At 30.0% G+C, this 22,849-nt stretch overlaps 1 protein-coding gene across 1 annotated transcript in view; it reads right to left on the minus strand.

The window, feature by feature from the left end:
• Positions 1–22,849, minus strand: part of LOC100160452 — a 90,984-nt gene that overhangs the window by 9,796 nt on the left and 58,339 nt on the right. Inside the window, exons 2-4 of the mRNA XM_029490792.1 lie at positions 21,788–21,993; positions 19,587–19,722; positions 9,692–9,825 (exon numbers count right to left, since the gene is read on the minus strand). Of these exons, the coding sequence (XP_029346652.1) occupies positions 9,692–9,825; positions 19,587–19,722; positions 21,788–21,993 (476 nt within the window). The remainder of the gene's footprint in view (positions 1–9,691; positions 9,826–19,586; positions 19,723–21,787; positions 21,994–22,849) is intronic.

A 22,849-nucleotide genomic window follows, 5' to 3' on the forward strand; every position in this document is an offset into this window, starting at 1 on the left:
ACGTGTTCCCTTGGATTTTCTGCGGTCCTGACCATGTTACAAGATAATAATAGTGAGTATAAATTATAAATGACAGTTTAGGTATAATGTCCTAGAAGTCTACCTCGTAAATTTTAAGTGATTTTGTTTCCAGTGGCCACGATTGAAAAACAAACTTATTTTGTTACACAACATATATATATATGAACATCATTATTGTAAGTTTACAAAGTTTTGCTATAACATTTTTTTTTTAATTCGAGCCGATACAATAAATACGTTGTCGAATGATCCGAATACAATTCTGTGTTAAAGTTAAATGAATTATATTTGCTTAATCTTTGTACAATTTGGACCCTTGCAAGTACAACACCAGTTAACTTAATGTGTATTTAAATTTCAAAGTTACATTCCCAAGAAACGTAAAAACATAAAAATTATTGTCTAGCAAAAGGCACACCAGATCGATAGTAAATATAAACGGTACTGCACAGATTAAAGCGCTACTCAGAAGCACTCAGCTCGTACAAAATAATATATTATATTGAATGGACTTTTGAAAAATATACCTACTGCAGTGTATAAATGGAAAATGTAATAAAAACCGTTTTTGTATACTGGAAAATAATTCTATGATTTAGAAAACTTGAACTTCGCAATACATTTGTTGGTATGAATTTAACATGGACTTTAGGACTGTTCCATTTAAAACTATATTTACTTTCTGTTCAATATAACATAGCTGTAATAATAATGTGCTTATAATATAATTAAAATGTTTTATTTAGAGACGCATATAACGACTCTTGCAACACGCCCACACAATAATGTATTAAAAAAATACTAATAATACATGTATATCGTATAATAAAAATAATTATTCGAATGCAATGTTTTAATACACACTATAGCTGCTGGCTCGAGCAGTTTACTGCGGAAAAAACCCCTATTTTTCCTCGGTATTTTAACTCAATTGTATAAGCAACTTTGAACACAATTAAGACTTAGTATAATTGTCTAATGTTGAACGTGTGGGGCAGCTCAATGTCGGGTGAAATGCGAGTGAAACTTTGTACAACCGAATGCATTGGGTTAGCGCATTTAAAGTTTATATACGCAACAACTGCACATTCTCCCGGCAATTTCCAGCACGACCAGTTGAACAAAATAAATAAATTCGTTCCGCATCATTCAATATATGATACATAACATAGGTTGTATCGCTATTATTGTTATATGCTCATATTATATAAATGATAATAATAATGATTGGGGCCCGGATATTGATGACTTGTTCATATATTTTTGGTGCATCATTGACGATGGTTTCCTTTTTATGTCATTATTTTGACTTTGGCTATGACTAAGAAATTTTTTTTTAAGTTTTAGACCATTTTTTTTATCTTATTTTACAATTGAGAAAAAAACTACGAATTAATTAGGTATTTGTCATCATTTAATTTTAAATTTTAAATTTTCCACCAGTCGAATAATTTAACTTTACATATCTATATCAAAAAAATACTTAGGGCTGTTCTTACAATATCCGGTTAAGTGTACGTTAACTTTAACCGGACATTGTAAGAACGGCCCTTAAACAATTTTTAATTGTTTTCTAGAATACAACCAGTTTTAAAATTCAAGTTTAAATCAAAATATCGTATGTAATTGTAATTGCATAGCTTTACTTATATAGTTTTATAGGGTTCTTTATTAAAAGTATTTAGGTCATGGCATTTTTATAATATATTTTATTGGGAAACGACATCCGAGCCCCAATAATAATAAATATGTGACGAGGAAATAAGAAATTAAGACCTTACGGGCGTGCTTACTTTACAATAATATGGTATTAATTATACGTATTCCCGCATTGTGAGTCTATAATTAAACGAAAACTATGATAAAACTATTGTCGTATATGCTGATTAATTCAGACACACACAAATAAACGAACAAATAATAATATTATAAGCACTTTTATTAACAACTGGCGTCTAATGTCATCGCATTACACGATCACCACCACTGACTCAATCGAATCACTATCGATAAAATCTAAGTAGTTAACCTAGGTAGTTACATTGTAGTATTGTACTAAGATTAAAATTATTATACTAATTGTTATTCTATTACATAGTTTTAATTTAATTTATGTTTTTACTTAGCTTATCGAATATTGTACGATTTGTTTTGAAATTTTACTTGTCACTTATTAATCTTTTATTAACCTAGTTATAAAATACTACCATTCTTATTATTACTTCATATTTTAATTTATACCTATGTTAAAAGCTTATTATGACACTATCAATGTTGAATATTATTAAAAAAATTGAAATTCGAAATGCTATAATAATTACAACCGTATTCCGATGGGAATTCAAAAGTATATTAACAACGACAGTCAAATAAATAATGGCTGCGTTGAAACATTATTCTTTATAGATTAGGTATAACTGTATTAACAAATTAATTAAAAACCTATTTAAAAAAAAAAAAAAAAATGGTAGTTTTAAGGCGTTTTTAATGCGGTAAATATAGGTCATTAGTGTACGGAAATAGATTATAATATTATAGTTTTCACGATCGTAACCATCGCGTTTTATTATCGTTGTAAGGCCCGGATTTGGAATACCTATTTCATTTCATTAGTTGCGCTTTATCGAATTGGTATTTTTCCACTAGATAAATATTATAAATTATAATGAAATAGCTACATTTACATAAATGAATATGCAATATTATAATTTTAATATTTTTCTAAAAAAAAATTTTTATTATAATATAAAATTTAAAAAAGGTAGAGATTGAGTGATCTGACTCCCACACCCCATCCTTTGTACACGCCCCTGGAAAACATATTGTTATTATTATCATTATTATTGATAATAAAACTACAGAATTTGTGGCACTGATAAGCATCGCTGATATAATTATATTGTATTAGCTCATCTGTAATATATTATTATTGTCGTAGTATGGAAACGCAAAAAAGTATATACGTAGGTAGTTAAGGGAAAATAAAATTAGACGGAACAAAATAATACCGAACCAAATCGAAAGCTATATATAATTATCAATACGTGACTTTTAACTTTTTGTTTTCCTAGCAAGCATAAATCAAATATTATTATTTACCTCCGCACGTACACATAGAACCCCGGGATCTGTTATTATTTTCGTAACGGCAAAAAAAAAACTAAAATAAAATAAAATACTTCTCACAATATGCGTGAGGGGAAGTCATTTTATTTTCGATTCCGTACGTGATTTAAATAAATGCGAGTCCAAACAATATAATATACGCTGTGCATATTTCGCATTAAATGTATCGCACAAACTCGTGGATCAAAAATGAAATTCAATCATTATTTAACCGCAATCCATTAATCAAAATATATGAACAATAAATAAATTCATTATTATTTTTGAATACCATTTGGGCACCATAATAATAATAATATAGAAATTATAGAAACGCGTATAGGACGAGGAGCTGGTAGGAAGGTACGTGTATAAATAATAAATATATATTATTATTAGAGTGGTGTTATACAATACGTTTACGTTTCAGGTTAACTATAATTTATATTTCATTACTCGTTTTTAATTCTACTAACGAAATATGTTTGTACTTAAGAGCAACGCAGATCTGGTAAAGATGAATTATTATAACTCGATGAAATACGATGTATTAATGATTCGAGAAACACGAATAAACACAACGAAATTCTTTGAGAATTTGAATAGCAATACGAATATAAATTGGGTATATCGGTAATACACGGTTTATTAAAATAAATTATGAAAAACTGGAAGAAGTTAACAAAAATCATCTGAATATCTTCTAGTTAAAATAATTTTTCAAAAATCAAGCTTTGACGTAGAAACTAAATATTTTGTTTCAGTTAAATTCGACAAATTTTAATATTGTAAAAACAATCAAATATTATGATATTATAATATGCATTAGTACATTATACATTGAGTCTTATTGGCCTTAGAGCCCCTCTCCCTCAAGTCAATACTATAGACATAATGCCCTATTTTATATTGCATCAAGTAATCGTAATTTTGTTTGCCGCATTTTCCCATCAGCAGAATTGTACATAACATTAACGAAAATCAATCTGGTTTTGATTTTTCCTTCAGTAATAGTTGTGAGTTCAAAAAGATTTTACTTAATTTTTAGTTTATTTATATATGTTATTTTCAACTTATATTATGGTATGTACCCTCGTGGCCGCTTCTATCAATACATAAATAATACATTGACTACAGTTGTTACTCATGTAATTTGGTAAGGTATAAATGTATAATAAATATAAACTTTAAGCTATATTGAAGGACGATGTTTGAAAGCTTCAAAATTTTTTATTTATATCAACAGATCCGGTATACCTATAACATGATCACATACAACACTCTTGCAAAATCTAGGAAGGTCATATGCGCTGCAAATTATATTGTGCACTATAACGGAAGTATCACATTCTCGGACGTTAAAAAATAATAAATTATCCATTTGACGTCATCACAATTTATCGTAGATTTATTCTGGATGTGCTCACGAGGCGTGAACAGCGTGACAAGCATTTTGAAGTACATTTTGTATATTATAATATTACAGTGAAACCTCAAAATACCGGACACTCTCTGTCGCTGAAATTTTGTCTTCTATTCGGATGTGTCCGCTATCCACCAGAAAGGAGTTTATATTGTAGAAAGTATGTAGTTGGTTCCCTAACGTCCCCTAATATCTACGTACTTAAAACCTAAAGATGCCTTGGACTTTCAATATTTGTCGTGGTCCTGAACCAATAAGCTACAGGAGAAAAACAACCAGAAATTAAAGTTTCCACAGCATGCGTATCAAGCGCACACTACAGCCACTGGGGTACTATATCGCAACAAAACAAATAAAGTAAATTTCATCAAAATACGCGTTATATGAAATTGGGACGAAATACTTACGTAGGTACCAAATAGTAATAATATTATTTCTCTACGTCATAACATTGTGTACACTAACCTAACTTAACGTACTTCTACTTAATATAACGCACCGACGTAATATCTATTACATTATTATTATATATAATAGGTACGTGTAATTTATTGTTTTTAAAAATTGCGAATCGTCGATCCGTTAGACAACAGTGGTTCTCAAACTGTGGTACACGTACAACTAGTGGTACGCAAAATGCCGTGTGGTGGTAGTACGGAAAATTAATTAATTAATATTTTTAAGTATTAATGTTTTGTAAAGGATCTAATATTATTAATTTTTGTTTTGTAGGTACAAAATATAATACTGTTAAATGTACATAAGTTGTTATTATTATTAAAAGTGTATTGTAATTTTGAATAGTTCTATTTTCAGTCGGTATGAACCGATCCATTCTACACATGAGTGGTAAGCGAAGTAAAAAGTATGAGAATTTCTGCGTTGGAGCCATATCCGCGTATGAAATAATAATAATATAATAGCATGATGGCGGTGGGTATTTATTTTAAAATAATATGTTCACCCTTATACAGTATATAAATATTTTACTATACCCGAGTACGTTGGATTCGAACATATCTATACACCGACCGGACTAATTCTCATATTATCGTCGTTATAGGTACTTTTTATAACTTATGACACGGTGTAATGGGTTAGGTTGGCATATACATATATTATATAACCACCCGTTCGGTTCAGTGTATACCTAGTCCTGGTTTGGGTGTATGTGTGTGTATGTGAGTGGGTGTGCGTGTGTGTGCTAAAGGCGTAGCTCAGCGTTTGATACTTGTTCGAAATTTCTCTTACACGTCTAAAACACGAAATAGTAAATTTGTCTGTACACATACGGTTGTGCTCTATACGAGAACACTTTAGTATTTCAATAAATGCGGTAGAGTTCAAGTGCCCTTCAGACGCCGCTATTCACTCTATAATGCGTCGGATCTATATGTGTGTAGTATATTCATTTAATATACGAACGTCTATTTTAAACTATTACGGAGAATAAATGTTTAGCGGGATACTGTTAGGTTACGTATACGTGTATGTATACCGGTTGCCCCCCGTTAACAGCGTATTATTTTTATTTTAATGCGACAAAATGCACTGTGCACCGTTTCAGTTGATTTCTTTCGACAGTTGTACGTGAATTTAGATCGGTAAAAGCATGCAGCAGCGGTTATATTAACGTTGTAATAAGATAACCACGGTTAACTCGTCCAATTGGTTATGACCGTCTTACATAATTATTATGACATCGTGACAAACGAAATGCAACAACGGAAGTCTGCTTTTTTAATTCTTTTTTTTTTTTAGTATTATTAATTACATTGTAGTTCGTCATTATTATGCGTACTGTAGTATGATAGCACGCATTGCTCTCATTCGAATCGCCAACTCTAATTCGTAATCTCTTAATTCCTAGAGGATATTTAATTCATTATGACATATTCATTATCCCACTTTGCGAAAGTTTAAACGCAGTCAAATTTAATTCCTCTGCATTGCCTGACTTAATAATTATTAACCACCGTTACGGTAATATGATTGTAAAAGTTTAGTTGACAAAACATTATTTGTCCCTTACATTTGAATAAACGTATTAGGTAGACGTATTTTAAAAGATTAGTTATTACTTATTAATATATTATATAGGTAATACAATATTACATATAACGATAATTCTGTTGTATATTATTATTTACGATTCGATTTATGTATATTTATAGCTGATTATTATGTTTAGACAGTGTTTTAATTGTGTACAAATGTAATACAAATTTATTTTTTTTATTTTTTTTTAATCTCGAATTTATACAATCTATACAATTTAAGAAAAAAAGTGTATAATAATCATAATTGATGTTTTTTTAAATAATATTAATGTAGACGCTTGAGTGACTTGAGGGAAGAACCAACCACTAAAGGCACTTCGACGTAAATCAATAAAAAAAAAAAATTTTAAATTAGGTAAAGAAATGAAATCATAATTGAATATTATGTCAAACATAACAATATTAGAATTAATAATAATTATAATATTTATATTTTTTACAATATATTATGTTCATCGATTTTTATGCGTAAACATAATTTAAATATCGTATACAAATATACGAATACAAAAGAAATAAGAGAAGATAAATAATAATATTGTCTGTGAATGTTATGACACAATAACAACAATAGTATGTACCCATCTATTGCATTATGTAAAAATACAAAGATACCTAATGAATTGTTTTCTTTGAACTTTTAAGTAGATCAAAAAAAAAAATCTTGGCTGTTTAATTGTACTGCCGAAACGAAATTCTATTATGGCTAGATAAATTATGTTCTATAAGACTTTAGTGAGTAGCAACTTATGCCTTTAAACTATAAAGTAACATTTCCGAGAAAGTATTATAATTTATTGCGTTTCTCAGTAAAACGAGCTCGATAATAATAATATATAGTATTGGGTAATAAAATATGTTTTACTCGACGACAAAACAATGTCAGAAATTTTTTATAAATATATTGTATACAATATTTAGTGAAACAAATACCCTTGATAATTAGTAGTTATTACAGAAGCGTATAATAGGTACTCTTGAGTAAAAACAAAACAATTTGTATTTTTCGAAGGTTACTTATAAATTCTTCGAGGTACTTAACCCTAACCTATAACTTATAAATACTTAGTGTAACCAATTAACTAAGTTGTACTAATTTATCAGTGTTTCGAAATGTTTTATAACTTGAAAAAAGCATGCATAATTCTGTTGTTATAATTTGTAACGGATTTTCTATAATGTTGTTGTAACACTGAAAGTTATGAGTTATGACTGTTGTATACTCGTGCTAAAATATTTAAGTGACGTTTTAAAAATTGTGACCAGTACACAAGTTTATCGGTGTACACCTCGAATGGACTTGTGATATACCTTGGTCATAATAATATGAGCTACACCGAAGTGTCGTTTTATTTTTCTCGATCGTTTTTAACATTGATATGTTTTTATTGCGTTATATAATTTTCATTTTTATAAACACTCGGTAGTTGTATATCACTTAATAATAATATATTGTATGGCTGGTATGAATATGCAGTTGATTGGAAAAAAAATTACAATATATTGAACATAATATATAAATTATGACGTACGGAACCAGACGCATGTTATTATATTATAATATACTGCACAAGCGTGAAATCGCTTAATTTAACGTAATATGATGTCTATTCACATATGACAAATTCAATTTATAAACCCGTTTTATGAATATTATAGAGTAGGTACCTGTCTTGGATTCGTCATTAAAATATTATAGTAGTAACATTGTCACGCGCAATGTTATCACCTAGTAGTATACCTATAGCAATACGATAAGCCGTCATATCGAGTAGACAATGTATAGCATAATAATATTATGTAGGTTAGGTCTGTGTTGGGAAGAAAACACTATGATTAACCGATGATTATTTACGTCCATGATGATTATATCCTTCGTATAATTTAAAATTCAAATAAATATTCCTACCTACGTTATACATATATAATTATTGAATTTGTCAACACAATATGTTATGCATATAATATTATATTATATGGGTCAATATAATACAATGATAATTATTTATTGTGCAGCCCAATATAGTTGAGCAGTTATCTAAGCAAAAAATATATTATGTAGAAAATTAACATACTTATATAGTACCTACATAATAATAAGGCTAAACATAAACTATAATCTATATTATTACAAGACTCGCTAGTTTATGCATTTTACATGTCAATCTGGTAAAGTAATGTTATATTGAATGCTATTGGTAGAATGGAAATTCTCTCCTATATGACAGGATTCAATACATTATTCTATTTTATTTTGTATAATTAGAGGTTTTCGGCATTTTTAATGTATTTAGCATAATAATATGTTGGTAGGTATGATCATGGATTTATTAATTTTTAAAATGTTTTAACTTTAATTGTTAATACAATATTAGTTTCGATGCATATAGTTAAATTTTAAAATATTAAGAATACTATCTAGGTAGGTAGGTACGTTTTAAAAATATAACCAATACCAACATACACAGTTAAATTATTAAAAATAAGACGTTTAAATTAATAATTTGCAATCTGTTAATTATATTGATAATATTTACGAATTACGATTATAAACGAATGCATGGACAAAAAAATTTATTCACAAAAGTAAGAAAAAAAAAAATTTAGGATGCGATTAGGTTTTATTAATAAATCAAAAAAATTAATTGAAATAATATTTATGAGCTTTTACTGTATAATATTAAAGGTTTTTTACTGCAAATTTAAGTGCATATTTGAGCATTTTTAGGAGCATAGTTGTTTACATATTATTATTCAAGCGTTTTTTAGTGCACTAACTTACGCGCGAGCCCTGATGATTACATTTTTAATTACGCACTATGATTAATTCACCTAATTAGTTTTATCATACTAAAACTGTGTATTATATTTTAATATCCTCAGACGAATCCTTTAGGTCCTACCTACTGATAAATGCAGTATTGTGAGCATTCCTATTTATTGAAAATATCGTATCGGTTTTAAAAAGTTTAATGTACCTAATAAATTAATTTATGGACATTTTAACCATCGGCTACCACATAATATATGTAATGATTTTTTCCCAACACCGGCTTAGGTAGGTCGGGTTCGGTTTACGTACCCATTTATCGTTTAAGTACCACGTGACATTGGACGGCGGACTGGACGGCGGTGACGTGCAGTTGCCTTTCAATGTGTCTCCGATGGTGTAGTGCCGTTTCTCCAGCGACAGCACGGGTTGTCCGACAGGTGGGTCTGAAACGTGATAAAACATTAACGGTGCAATTATAGCACAATCGTGTTTCGTAAGTACCTATAACACTTATGATAGAATAGCCACTTAGGTAATAATATAGTAGAACAATATTTGATTATCTGTGTCCGCGAGGGAACGTATAACGTATAAATTATGATTTGATAATAACGACCATAGATCCCAATATAGGTTATGACTACAAGTTACATTGACTTGACACATAAAGTAGATATTTTATAATATTATAGCAGCGAGGGAGGTCATACTTCATGTTTTATAATGCAAATCTATACTGAGAATAATATATAATATTTATTATTTACCTTAGGAGATCAAAACGACATAATAAGAATGTCGGTGTTATTATTATGATGATTATCATACACGTGTTGTGGAATATTTCAATATGTACTAATTATTGTTGCTGTTTAAAAATATAAAACATAGAAATCAGACTATTTTTGATACTCGATGCTTTTTTTATTACCGTGAGTAAGCAATTTTTTCCGCCCAGGAATGGTTTACTTTCAACGACGAATATTGTATAGTTTATAGTGACTAAATAGTGTATAGATATAATTGGATATATTATGTACAATAAGAGTATGCGATAAAGGGCAAAAAACATAAATTTGAGTTACATGAGCCACCCGTTAGTGACACTTAGTGAAAGATTTATTTTATACCGTTATTTTTTATTCCTATTATATTATGGTATACAGCTTATAAGTGAAAAAACCGTAACAATAAGAAAAAAATATATTATTTAAACAAATATAGAACAAGGCGAGCAATTAGTAAGAAATAATATTAATAAATGATATACCTCCATATTTGTATTTCTCATACAGCAAATATTAAAAAATAACTGAAAGTTAAGATAAAGAATCTGAAAAAAACCAGCAAATCTAAAAACATTTAAAATACTTATTGAATACACTTTTATTTAAATACTTATTATGGGATAATAATGATGCGTTTAAATAAACAATGAAATACTTTTTCATTCTAGTAAGTTATGTAAAATACCTATTTTAGTATTTTGGGTACGAGCAGGATGCAGAGCACTGATCAGTATAAACAGTAAACATGATAATAACATTATATAGGAAATACAATAATATTTTTTAAACATGAATTCATGTGCACTTTAAGTGCACTTAAAAGTTCCAAAATCATAATTGAACAAATTCAATATCGAAATAAAAATGAGGATGAGCATGCTTGGTGAAACGTTCGCTGTATAATATAATATATTATTAAATACTATACTTTTTCCCATGATCATATAATAATTATTATATATTATTAAATACTATACTTTTCCCCATGATCATATAATAATTATTATATATTATATCAGCTGTACAATTTATTGTACGACGGGCATGCACGTGATAATACCAAAACAGCATACCGTAGTCGTTAAATAATAATTATTATTGTTCGCGATGTTACCAGGTTTCACCCCATATACGTGTTATACGTGTATGAATCAACCGAGGGGTTGTAAAAGCACCTATGCTTCAATAATAATATAATAGTATAATACAATATTATTATATAATAATGTTATCTAGACCGCATCATTGTTGTATCCGTTGTTGTCGTCGTCGTGTCGTTCGGTCGACCCCAAAACGGGGAGATTTACATTCGTGGATCGTGACGCGGGTCAATCATACATGTTTTATAATACGCGTGTCATCGGCGACGGGTTAAAAAATCAGTTTTTCGATCTCCTGCATACCCACGTGCTCTGTTTGCATAAAATAAACGAACATTTGTCATTCCCCAGACGCTCTACTTCAACACTGCACCTATGCGTATTATAATAATACCATATATAGGCCAATAATAATATTATGTCATTGTATATAATATTATTATAATATACAGCCAGGCAGCCAGCAATGATACGTATACGTGTGGCCGACTATATTTTATAATAATAAAATGCGCATGACATAATATTATTATACCCTACGAAAATAATGTGCTATAGTCTCTATTTCGTTTGAGTAAAATCTACATCAGTGATCTCAAACTCAAATTACCTACAGGCCATATATTTTTTCGAAAAAAATTCGAGGGCCAAATTTTAAGTGTCATTTTTATACTTATACACTAAAAACTTAAGACAAAATGAAGGCAAAAATATATACAAAATCCATTTATTTAAATGTGACTTAATATATTATGCAATTACTTACAAGTAATAATAAAACATGAACATTAGATTATATTGTATGTATTTATGATGTGGAAAAAAATTAACAATTTTAACAATTCTTTTTATATTTTTGTTCAAAATGTATTTTTATTGCGGGCCACAAGTGGCCCGCGGGCCGTATGTTTGAGACCACTGATCTACATCATAAAAGTACCGCAATAATATTATTTTATTAATTTAAATGTTGTTTCGACACTGTATTAGAACACTATAGGTACGCGGGGGTATCCGTAAATGCAGTGCCTTCATTTGTTTTAAAAATTACTGATATTAATTTTTTTCTAGAATGTGTAGAGTTAACAATGGAACTTCGAAATAAGCAAATAAAATCCATAATATAATATTAATATGAAAACTGTCATTAATAAAATACGCAATAGAAATAATCAAACCTATTATTTCATATATTATTTTGCTAACTGAACTCATAAATTATTGTATCCTTTGATTGTCTCCCGCGGTATAGGCGTTTCATTTAGATTTTAATAAATTGTTTGTTGCATTTACACGCCATTCACACGCAAATTCTCTCATAATTAATGGTGCAATGTCATCAAGCATTTGAAAACTAACCATCTAAGTATAAAATACTAAGTACTTAAACATTTCCTACCTACATATTACTAATTACTATATATACGTATTATATATCTACGGTGCCTTTGTGGCTTACAACTTACACCATACCACTCGACAATTTTAATCATAAACATATGTCGATAAATATATATAATTAATAATTAATGACTTATAAGACTTATAGACTATACCTATAGTTGACGTCTTCGGGTAACTAATAACTATAGTTGAATTATTGTTTGCTTGATATTAGTTTTAAAAAAATGATATAAACCCAGTACCTAAATATGGTTGTCCGTTTCAAAGAAAAGTTAGTATTGTATACAAATATAATATAATATGTAAAAATGATATAATAGAAATTATATGTAACTAAATATAATACCTATTGCAACTTAATTTTTATTGAATAAACGGTATTTCTAAAAAATACTATTTCATAACTTTTTTCAAACACAGTTCCACGTAAAATTTTCTTCTAACAGACGAAATATTGTATGGTAAAAATGTTTTAACGTTAACTCTGGAACTGAAGGCAAAATTATGTGCAATTTATTATTTAAACCAGAGAAGGTAAAATACATAAATGCATAACGTGTTAGATGTTATATACATGTTTTAATAAAATAGTATAATAAAAAAATTCCAAATGATTGGTAAAAATGGTAAATAATACTATGTAAAAAATGTGTTATATTTACCGGAAATGCTTGTATAGGTACATACAAAGATATAAACGAGTACTACTGAGTTTATGCAAATAAAAATATTTTTGTTCTGTAAGTCATGTGTACCTATCTCATTTTCACAAAAGAGCAAAGAGCGTCGATATTATGTTATATTGACATGATTAACTGAATTAGTTATTTGATTTATTTTACTTCTCAACGTGTTTATTTCCGAAATCGAATATTGAATGTTTTAAGTTTGAGAATGGTTGTGTTCTCATTTATACGTATATTGTACTAATGTTGTGTTTCGAAAGTATCAGCTCGACGTATCTAAATGTGTTAGACAAATAAATTTTAATGTCTGAGAAACCCCAAAAGGCGACCACAATAAAATAATGTCAACTTGCTATAATAAAAAACAGGAAAAGTCGCTCTGTTGTATTATAGTTGTAGGTGTCGGATGCACCTCTTCATTATAAGTAGGTCACGACTGTAATAGATGAGTTTGCAACGTACCCTCCCTCGTTCGTCCAAAATCAAGTTGCTGTCTTAATTTTTATCTAATCCTATCAAGTCTAATGATGGTAGTTGGTTTGCTATTCTCACTACACGAACCGGGATCGCGAACCAGATTGTCGAACTTGTATAAATAAAGTTTTCCAAGTTTGCCGGAAAGAAGTAATGCTAACGCGGTTCCCTCCCGGTAATCGATTTATAAAAAAAAGTTATATTTTACAGGGACCAGAAACCTATGACAAGCGTACAAACTAACACAATCGAACACGATATAGCAACGTTTACATAGATTCATTCAACGCCTGAAATAGTTAGAAAATAATACTTTACAATGTCTACAATACTGCAGTGATACTCCAGAATCGCTATTTAAGATCACACGAGTAGCGGAGTACGAGCTGTTAAAAAATAAAATAAATTATTATATTATTAATTATTATATTAGGTTAGGTTATGTTTTTAAGGTTATTTACTTATGTTTAATCGATTTAAAATTATATATCCAACATATAAGAGCTGATTTTTGCAAGTATAATGTATATCTAGTTTACAATACAGACTTTACAACTACTGTCTGTGTAAATAATAAAATAACAATATAATATACTTATATACGCTTAGTACTCAACGGTACTGTGTTTTGTTAACCTAAGCAAATTCACAGAGTGCGACGTAAACGACAAGTCAGTAGTAATCTTTAAATCATTACATAGGTAATACATTTGAATTCAAAGACAAATCATTGTACACGGGAAACGATTCTGAGCGAAGACTTATTTGTCAGCCTATATTGCTAAGGATATTGTATAACAATATATTTATTTGGCTATAATAAAAGTAATTTATTGTTCTGTTTGTAATGTGGTAGGTTAGTGGTGAAAAGTTTCCTTCAAAGACAATTTTCAGGATAACAATAAAATAATATTTTGTTGAAATTCAAAATTCGAACTCAAAATGGCTACCTATAAAAATAAATTGAGTGTTTGTATTTTTGAGATTTTAAGGTTTCCGTGAAAATAACTTACTACGAGAGAAACCTCGTATTACATTTTCAAATTAAACCTATAAAAATTTAAAAAATATATACATTTTAAACGACGATATAGTTTATAGATTTTAGTGATTTTGACGAATTTAAACCTTAAGCAATGTAAAAAAAATGTCACACATAATTTAAAAAATCTTTAAAAAGCACAAAAAGAGCCAAGGTGTTTTGATGATTGTATCATGACGTTTATAAAATTGTAATACAATTATTATATTATGAACAACTCAAGTCCCTAGTGAGATGTATTATTTTTAGTTGAATTACAACTGCAAGACAATATCAATTTCTTTAAAACTGATTTTACGTAAGACTTTCTGTTTTTCCATTTATTTTATTTATGCGTATTCCAAGTACCGCAGGTAATGTTTAATTTTCTTTTCCTCTACATTTTCCAGTAGAGCAAATTATTTATTAGAAATAACTTTCTAAAATGTGTTCATTGAAGCATATTTTTTACTTTTCTAAAATATTATGGACAAAAAAAAAGTACAGTAATAGGTACATAACTAAATAAAAAATAAAATAATCCATCTCATAATTGTAAAATCAATACATTCATCGCTTTGCTCGCAATCTAAAAACAATGAAAAACCATGATTGGAAATCCTACAAAGATAAACAAAATCTAATTATACTGAACAAACACGATGTATTAAATTCTAAGAATTGAAGTACACTCGCATTAGAACACAAAAAAATACACATAATGAAATACGTACATACATTATACATATCATAAATAATTTAATGGCATAATATATTATATAATTATATGTTCTCCAAATGCCCTGAGGGTCATAATATTATACAAAGTAATCATATTTATTTAGAATAGAATTAATATCGTCTACTTATATTGTGAGTAAAATGCCACGAGAGTCGACATTGCAATTTTACCGCATATTTGTGGACGATATTGAAATTTAAAATATAATATTGTCGTATACACACGTATACTTACACGTATTCGTTTTCATCGCATATCCAAGTATACCTACTAATCAAATTTTCTCCAAATACATATTATATTATTAAAAGTCAATATATTTTTTTTTGCTAGTGAATTAAACTTGACATAACGAAGAGTAATTTTTTCTTTCTCTACGAGTAAACAATAAAATAAAATAAAATATTATAAGTGCACGTAAAAATTTAATGGACGTATGGTATATGGATCACAGGTAGCAAAAAACATTATTTTATTAATAGTACGATAACTAATACTGTTATTGTATATTATTATTATTATTACTACTGTATGTCTCGCGCAGCGGGAATGGTTTTTTCATTTTCATTTTCTATCGGTTGGAAACCCGTCAAACTTGTCGGGCGAAAGATGCCGCCGCGCGAGTAAACTACAAAACCAAGTATAACTTTTCCCTTGGTATAGTTCTTTTTCTTTTTTCTGGTCTTGTTCGCGTTCTCCGTCTCCCGTCATTTCGGTTTATTTGTTTTGGATCTCTGCCGGGTGCGAGATTGAACACCCGCGCACGCGCGCACACACACACACACACACACACACACACACACACACACACACACACGCATTCACGACGACACGATGGTATTTTTGCGTGCCACGGCGACCCGGGATTAAAATTTACACGACGACGACGCGACTCGCGAAAAAAAACACAGCTGTCACTAACGGCTTTCTTTCGGACGGTTTTCGGGGCAAACAATATTATTCGCACCCCCTTACTCTCCTGCTCCCATGCACACGCATACACACACACAAACAAACACACTCACGACCACTCGCGCACAACAACAACGCACATCCCTTACGCGGTCGTCCGGCTTAATTACTTTTATAGTCTTAATGGTCGGATTTGTGCGGGTGGTCCGAGACCCGCCAAAACACGAGCGCGAAAAAACTCGATAAATTCCACGTTATTAATAGACGTCACGACGGCCGCCGACGATAGAGCGCAATAATATTGTATGATGGTGGGTGGCGAGTGGTGCGAGGGGTCCGAAAAAACGACGAAAAAAAAACCGACCGTTTTAGTAAAAATCGTCAAGCCACCTCCACCACCACGCCGATTACGTTTTTACGTCAAAGAACACTTCGTCGTCGCTTTTGCCACCAGTCGGTAATTAAAATACACTATGATATTATAAAATAATAATGTCGTGGGCGTCCGCGCGTACTAATCTCACTGCAACTCGTTTGCGCACATTCGAAATTTTTTACCTGAAAATCAAAGACTCGCTTGCGCACAACGAAATCAGTCGTAGTGGATATTCAAATTTTAGATTATATTTATATTTACTATACTGTATAACTATATCATGACAATTTATACACATTTTTAATCGAGCCTGTTTGAAGCTGACAGTCCTTAGTCTGTTTAAGTGAGAAGGAAAATGTGTGCGCAAACGAGTAAAAAATAAAAAATAGGGATTTTCGTCACAAGTAGCCAAAATATATGTGCGCAAGCGAGTTGTGCTTTTTAGCGCAAACGATTTGTAGCCTACTAATGTGTACAATATAATAATTATTGTGCCACAAGCACAAATTGTTTGAATTATACCCTCAGGCTCAGATGGCAGGTGGTATAAGCTACCTAAATCACTTATTTTATGCCATTAAAAGCGTATAATATGTGATGTTTAGATATGGATAATATATGCGATGATACGTCATGGTTGTAATATTGTATATTATTAGACGTGACACCACTGACACCGTATTATTATTTATTTGTGATTTTGATGTCGTAATTTATGTATTGAGCTATTGAAGTGCTGTAATTAAATTGCTGTAATGTAGCAAAACATTAAATTAAACTGCAGGAAATCAAACTTTTATATACTTTTTATTATTATTATTATGATCTTATTGCCATAAGATATAACTTCAGTAAAAAAAAAAATGGTTATTCGCCGACTACATTAGTATTGGCATAAAATACCCCAAAACAAAATATTATTCTATATTAAAATATCCAAAGAAACAAAATATAGGGTTAAAATAATAAATTCATACGATAAAAAATTCGAAAAAAAAATTGAAGTTCAGTTGGATATTTTAGTACAAGATATTTTTCTTAGTCCAAGATTCGACTGCATTGTATAATTCAATTATAAAAATTAAGCTTTAGTTAATAACAGGCTCAATTGATATATAATATGTCTCCATGATCATGACTTTCAACCCTTATTTGTATTAATTTTAAGGTACCTGTATCTCATATGACGCGCATTCTTTAATATTATAATATAATTTAAAATTTCATGGTGACCCGGCGACCTGGATAGGCAATTTAGCTACACCATTTTGCGCGTTTGTTTTACCGGTACCGCCCAAAAAAAAAAAAAATGATTTATAAACTTAAAATACACCAATATACGAAATAAGTGAGCTAGTTGTATAATCAATATATTATTTTGGTATATTTCACAAGATGCATGTTTATAATGATTAATGAGTAATGACTCAATCCAATATAAGGTACAGAACAAGAAATGTAGTAATGTTGTTCATAGACCTTTAATTATCATTTCATAATAATATTGTAAATGTTAATATTAAGTGCATAGTTAAATAGTTGTATACAAAACAATTTTGTCAAAACTTATGTTGTACCTACCAAGGTACGGCCGTGTTTTAATGGTACCTAATGACTACAAACATACAAACACCTTTAGCGCCGTCGCGCGTCGCCACTTACGATTATTACGTAGTTGTCGAGATTACGGATTGCACCTTAACAACCGATTTTCTCGGGTTTCTGTAAACATGTAGACATTTTTCTACCAATCACGTTTTCTAATAATTTGTTTTTATAAAACTCATGTCAATTGTAATGTTGTAATATTTCAGAATAAAATAATATTTGTCACATTGTGCACTGAATAAAATAAATATAAAATAAACTGAAAACTCCAGACTCACACATCCTTTACTTAGTTATTTTGAATTATTGTGCTAACTACAATATAATACTAATTTAAAATATTTATCAAGAGCTCGTAGAACAAAATCGTATTATTTAATGGTAAAATAATTTATTTAAATTGGATTTAATTATACCCTTGAAATTAAGGTAGAGAAACTTTGCATTTGGGTTTAAATTCAAAAAAAGAGGCAGCTTATCCACAAGAAAATATTATAACTAGACAAATGTTTCTTTTAAGCTCCTCGTTATTATTTATGACCGAAGTTTATGAATAAAAAATGGCATTCGTATAACGTGCGGTTGACGTGTACGACATATCATTATACGGCTAATAATAATTGTTATAAAACAGAACATTAGTCGTACCTATACGTTAGGTTTTTGTTTTTTATATAACCGACGGATCCTTTATCATTAATAAACATACAATGTCGGATGAAACGTAATACGCCCGTTCTATAGATAATACGATATGAAAAAAAATTCGATTAATATCGTCAGCTGTCATTCGATATTTTTCAAAACCACCAATTTAGAGTGATATCTAAATTAAATCATATTCAACGTCAAATTCAATTTGATTAAAGTGAGTAACGTAATGGCAGATTCCGAAACAATGAACATTATTGTAAATCATAATTTAAATCAATAAAAACGTATTTCAAAATCGTATACCAAACTACATAATATAGACATGACAAATAATATATTTACGCGCAATATATTATATTGTTTGTGACATGTCGGTATAATCCATATATTGTGTATGAAACGGTATTGTTTAAACATAGTTTTAAATTTTAATACTTACAGACAACGTGCATCCAAGAGGACACGATTTTCGTGTGAAACGACGGTGCGTCCGCTGATACCTCACATCTGTATTTTCCTGACAAGTGTCTTTTGACGTCTCGTAGTACCACTTGATTAGGTCCTGATTGGCTAACCTGATATAACATACGATCTGATTAATTATAATATTACAGAATATGTAAATATATTATATATATAATTTATTATATATATAATTTATTATATATTACCTACTACTATAAATACGTAGATACACGCGTAATACTACATAAGCCAACTCGGTCTACATTGCCTTATCGTATTATCCGTTGTAAACGAAATAAATACAAAACATTTTCAAATTACAAAACGTTTTACAAGTTTTCAACTATTTTGACAATATTTTAAACTGTAAAAACAATAATTGTCGGGAATTTGAAAAGGTACTAGGAATTTATTTAATATAATAGAAACACAATATTTAAAATAAAAATTTAAGCATGCTAATTGAATATAAACTTTTAAGATGAATCGCCATATATAAAATGAGAACAATACGCCGTTGACAGATAAAAAAAACTTTAATAAGATTACGTAAGAATAAATATAAATACCCATAAAGAATTCAAAACCTTCGTAAAAAGTACCATTTTTGTTCCAAGAAAACCGTTTTATAAGATCGCAAAGAAAAATATATACTTTAACTAAATAATTAATTGTACGAATTAATTTGAAATTTAGAAAAGTATAAGGTTACGTATTATGCAAATATAATTTCATGATTGTTTTACATTGATAAAAATAGCATATACATTATATTTTATTAAATGCTTTGAATAAAAGAGTAAAGTTACGATACTCTTTCATTGCGGACTAATAAAAGTATTCACCTGATACTGAATTGAAAATAAAATATTTGACTTAATAGTAATTACTAGCATAATATTATAATACATTGTACAACATTGTAAATACAATAGGTATACTAAAAAAAAAAACTACAAAACTATTCGTTTTGGAGATTAGCTGTAATTGAATAATTATTTACTGCTACAATTGTTGTTAAACTTAATTAATACTGCAGAGTGCCGATTAAAATTACAATTTTCATAAAACAAAAACGATAATATTTTGTGACTAGAATTTCATAATAATTGTAGGTAGTCAGATTAAAAAAAAATTGTGTGTCGTGCATAATAAAAGTTAACGGTTATATCAACTATATTTTACGTACATTTCTGCCTGATACCAAAATATTATGTTTATTTTGTCTTTTACAAAATATGTACAACAATTTCTAAGCACCGCATATAAAATAATATATAAATGTACTTGAGCGAGTTATTTCACGTTTCGGAGCGCAACCCATAATAATATAATACAGGTATAATTCTCCATTATAATGTTTGATCGTTCATTAACGTTTCGTATAATATAAATACAATAATTTATAATGGTTTTCTGCAGAGTGTTTCCGAATAGTAAGTGATAAATTTCCATTAGGGGTTTGATACAAAAACGTAGCTGCAGGGCAGGGTCCCGTTCTAAGCACGTGTGCCGCTTTTAACGCAATAATAACGCGAGTGATCAAAGGGAAATACGACCTACACTGTCCGAAAATACACATGCACGCGCGTGTGTACCTTCAAGGTGACCCAAATAATAAAAATTTGCATAACAGTACCTACTTTATTATTATTATTGTTATTGAGTTATCAGTTATTGCCACATCATTTATTTTTATTTATTTTTTCTGGGGGGGGGGGCTTAAATAATTATCACCTGTTACTTTATGAAACCATTGTTAAAAGAAAATATACAAGGGGCACTTGTTTCCAGTACTTCCCCCCTCCTCCCCATGGATACGGCACTGATTGTTATTGCTATTTTATTGTCATTGATTGTGCATAGCACTGCGGAAGGGATCGCGTCCGACGCACGTGTGCCACTTTTAAGTTTCATCGCGATAATAACGCGAGTAATCAAAGGTCACCCTACACTGTCCGAAAACACACACATGCACGCGCAAATAATAATTTTACACGATAACCCAAACAATAATTTGTGCAAGTGTGTATCATTACTATTATTACCTATTGTTATCAATACCGTAGCCAGAAAATTTGGGGGGGGGGCACTTTTTCCCAATGCACCCCCTGGCTACAGCACTGTTTGTAATATTTTTACTGTACCTATTGTGATTAACTTCACTACACTTACGTCCACGTTTATGCCGGGCCACGGGAACACTCTGGTGTGCGGCAGTTCCTTCGGCACGTACCTGAAGAACTCCTGCCGACCTTTGTACCACTTGACCGTGTACAGCGGATCGGATTCTAGGTCATAGGTGCACGTCATCTTGGCAGATTCGCCGGACGCCACGGCCACGGGAACCGTTATGCTCATGTTGGACAGACTGTCGCATTCTGAAACACAATAACGCACAAGAATTATAAAAACACGCTCATATTATCCGGTAAACATATTCATTCGAGTTCGCGATCGTGGTCGTAATACGTCATATTAATGTATTGTCACCGAAACTATAGATTCTGTCGTCCGATTGCGTCATTCGCGGTTTCCAACTATAGGTCCCACTCCACTGGGAGTGAAGACCGCACATGTACGTCCTCTTGGAGAAGGGAGTTAGTATCATGCACAACATAGTGATATATACATAGATAAATAGATCACATTATCTCCCTAATATTCACTTGTGATAAGCGTTGACAAAGACCTTGAGGTCGTATCAATGAACAAATATAGAAAAAATATAATATAACATAACCGGTGAACATCATTCGAGTCCGGGATCGTAATACGTCATATTATTAATGTACCAACCTATCGCCACCGAAACTATATTATTATTTTTAAGCAGTGGCGTATTATGCAACGGTTTCGAATGTCGAATAATATGTGTATTCAGTGCTCGTGGATATTTGCAGGGTCATTCGACTTTTATTTTATTTTTCTGCTAAAAGGCTATTTATGTGCAAATATTTACGAGTGAAACCCGATAGAAACTCAATAGAATCGAATACGATTTAAATTTATAAAATTTGTACTAGAATATAATGTATTCAACGCATAGGTAGCTTAAACATAATGTAGTTTATGTTAAACGTCCGTTTTGCGAGAGGTAAAGACAAAATGCGTAGGTACGAACAATATTTGTCATGCATCAACTACGTGACATAGTACACCAGACCTGTTAAATGCATTGTACATAATATGTTATTATTATTTTTTAAAACAAAAAATATTTTGGTCTTCTGTCAG

Source organism: Acyrthosiphon pisum, chromosome A2 (genome assembly GCF_005508785.2).
Source record: "Acyrthosiphon pisum isolate AL4f chromosome A2, pea_aphid_22Mar2018_4r6ur, whole genome shotgun sequence".
NCBI classification, from domain to species: domain Eukaryota; kingdom Metazoa; phylum Arthropoda; class Insecta; order Hemiptera; family Aphididae; genus Acyrthosiphon; species Acyrthosiphon pisum.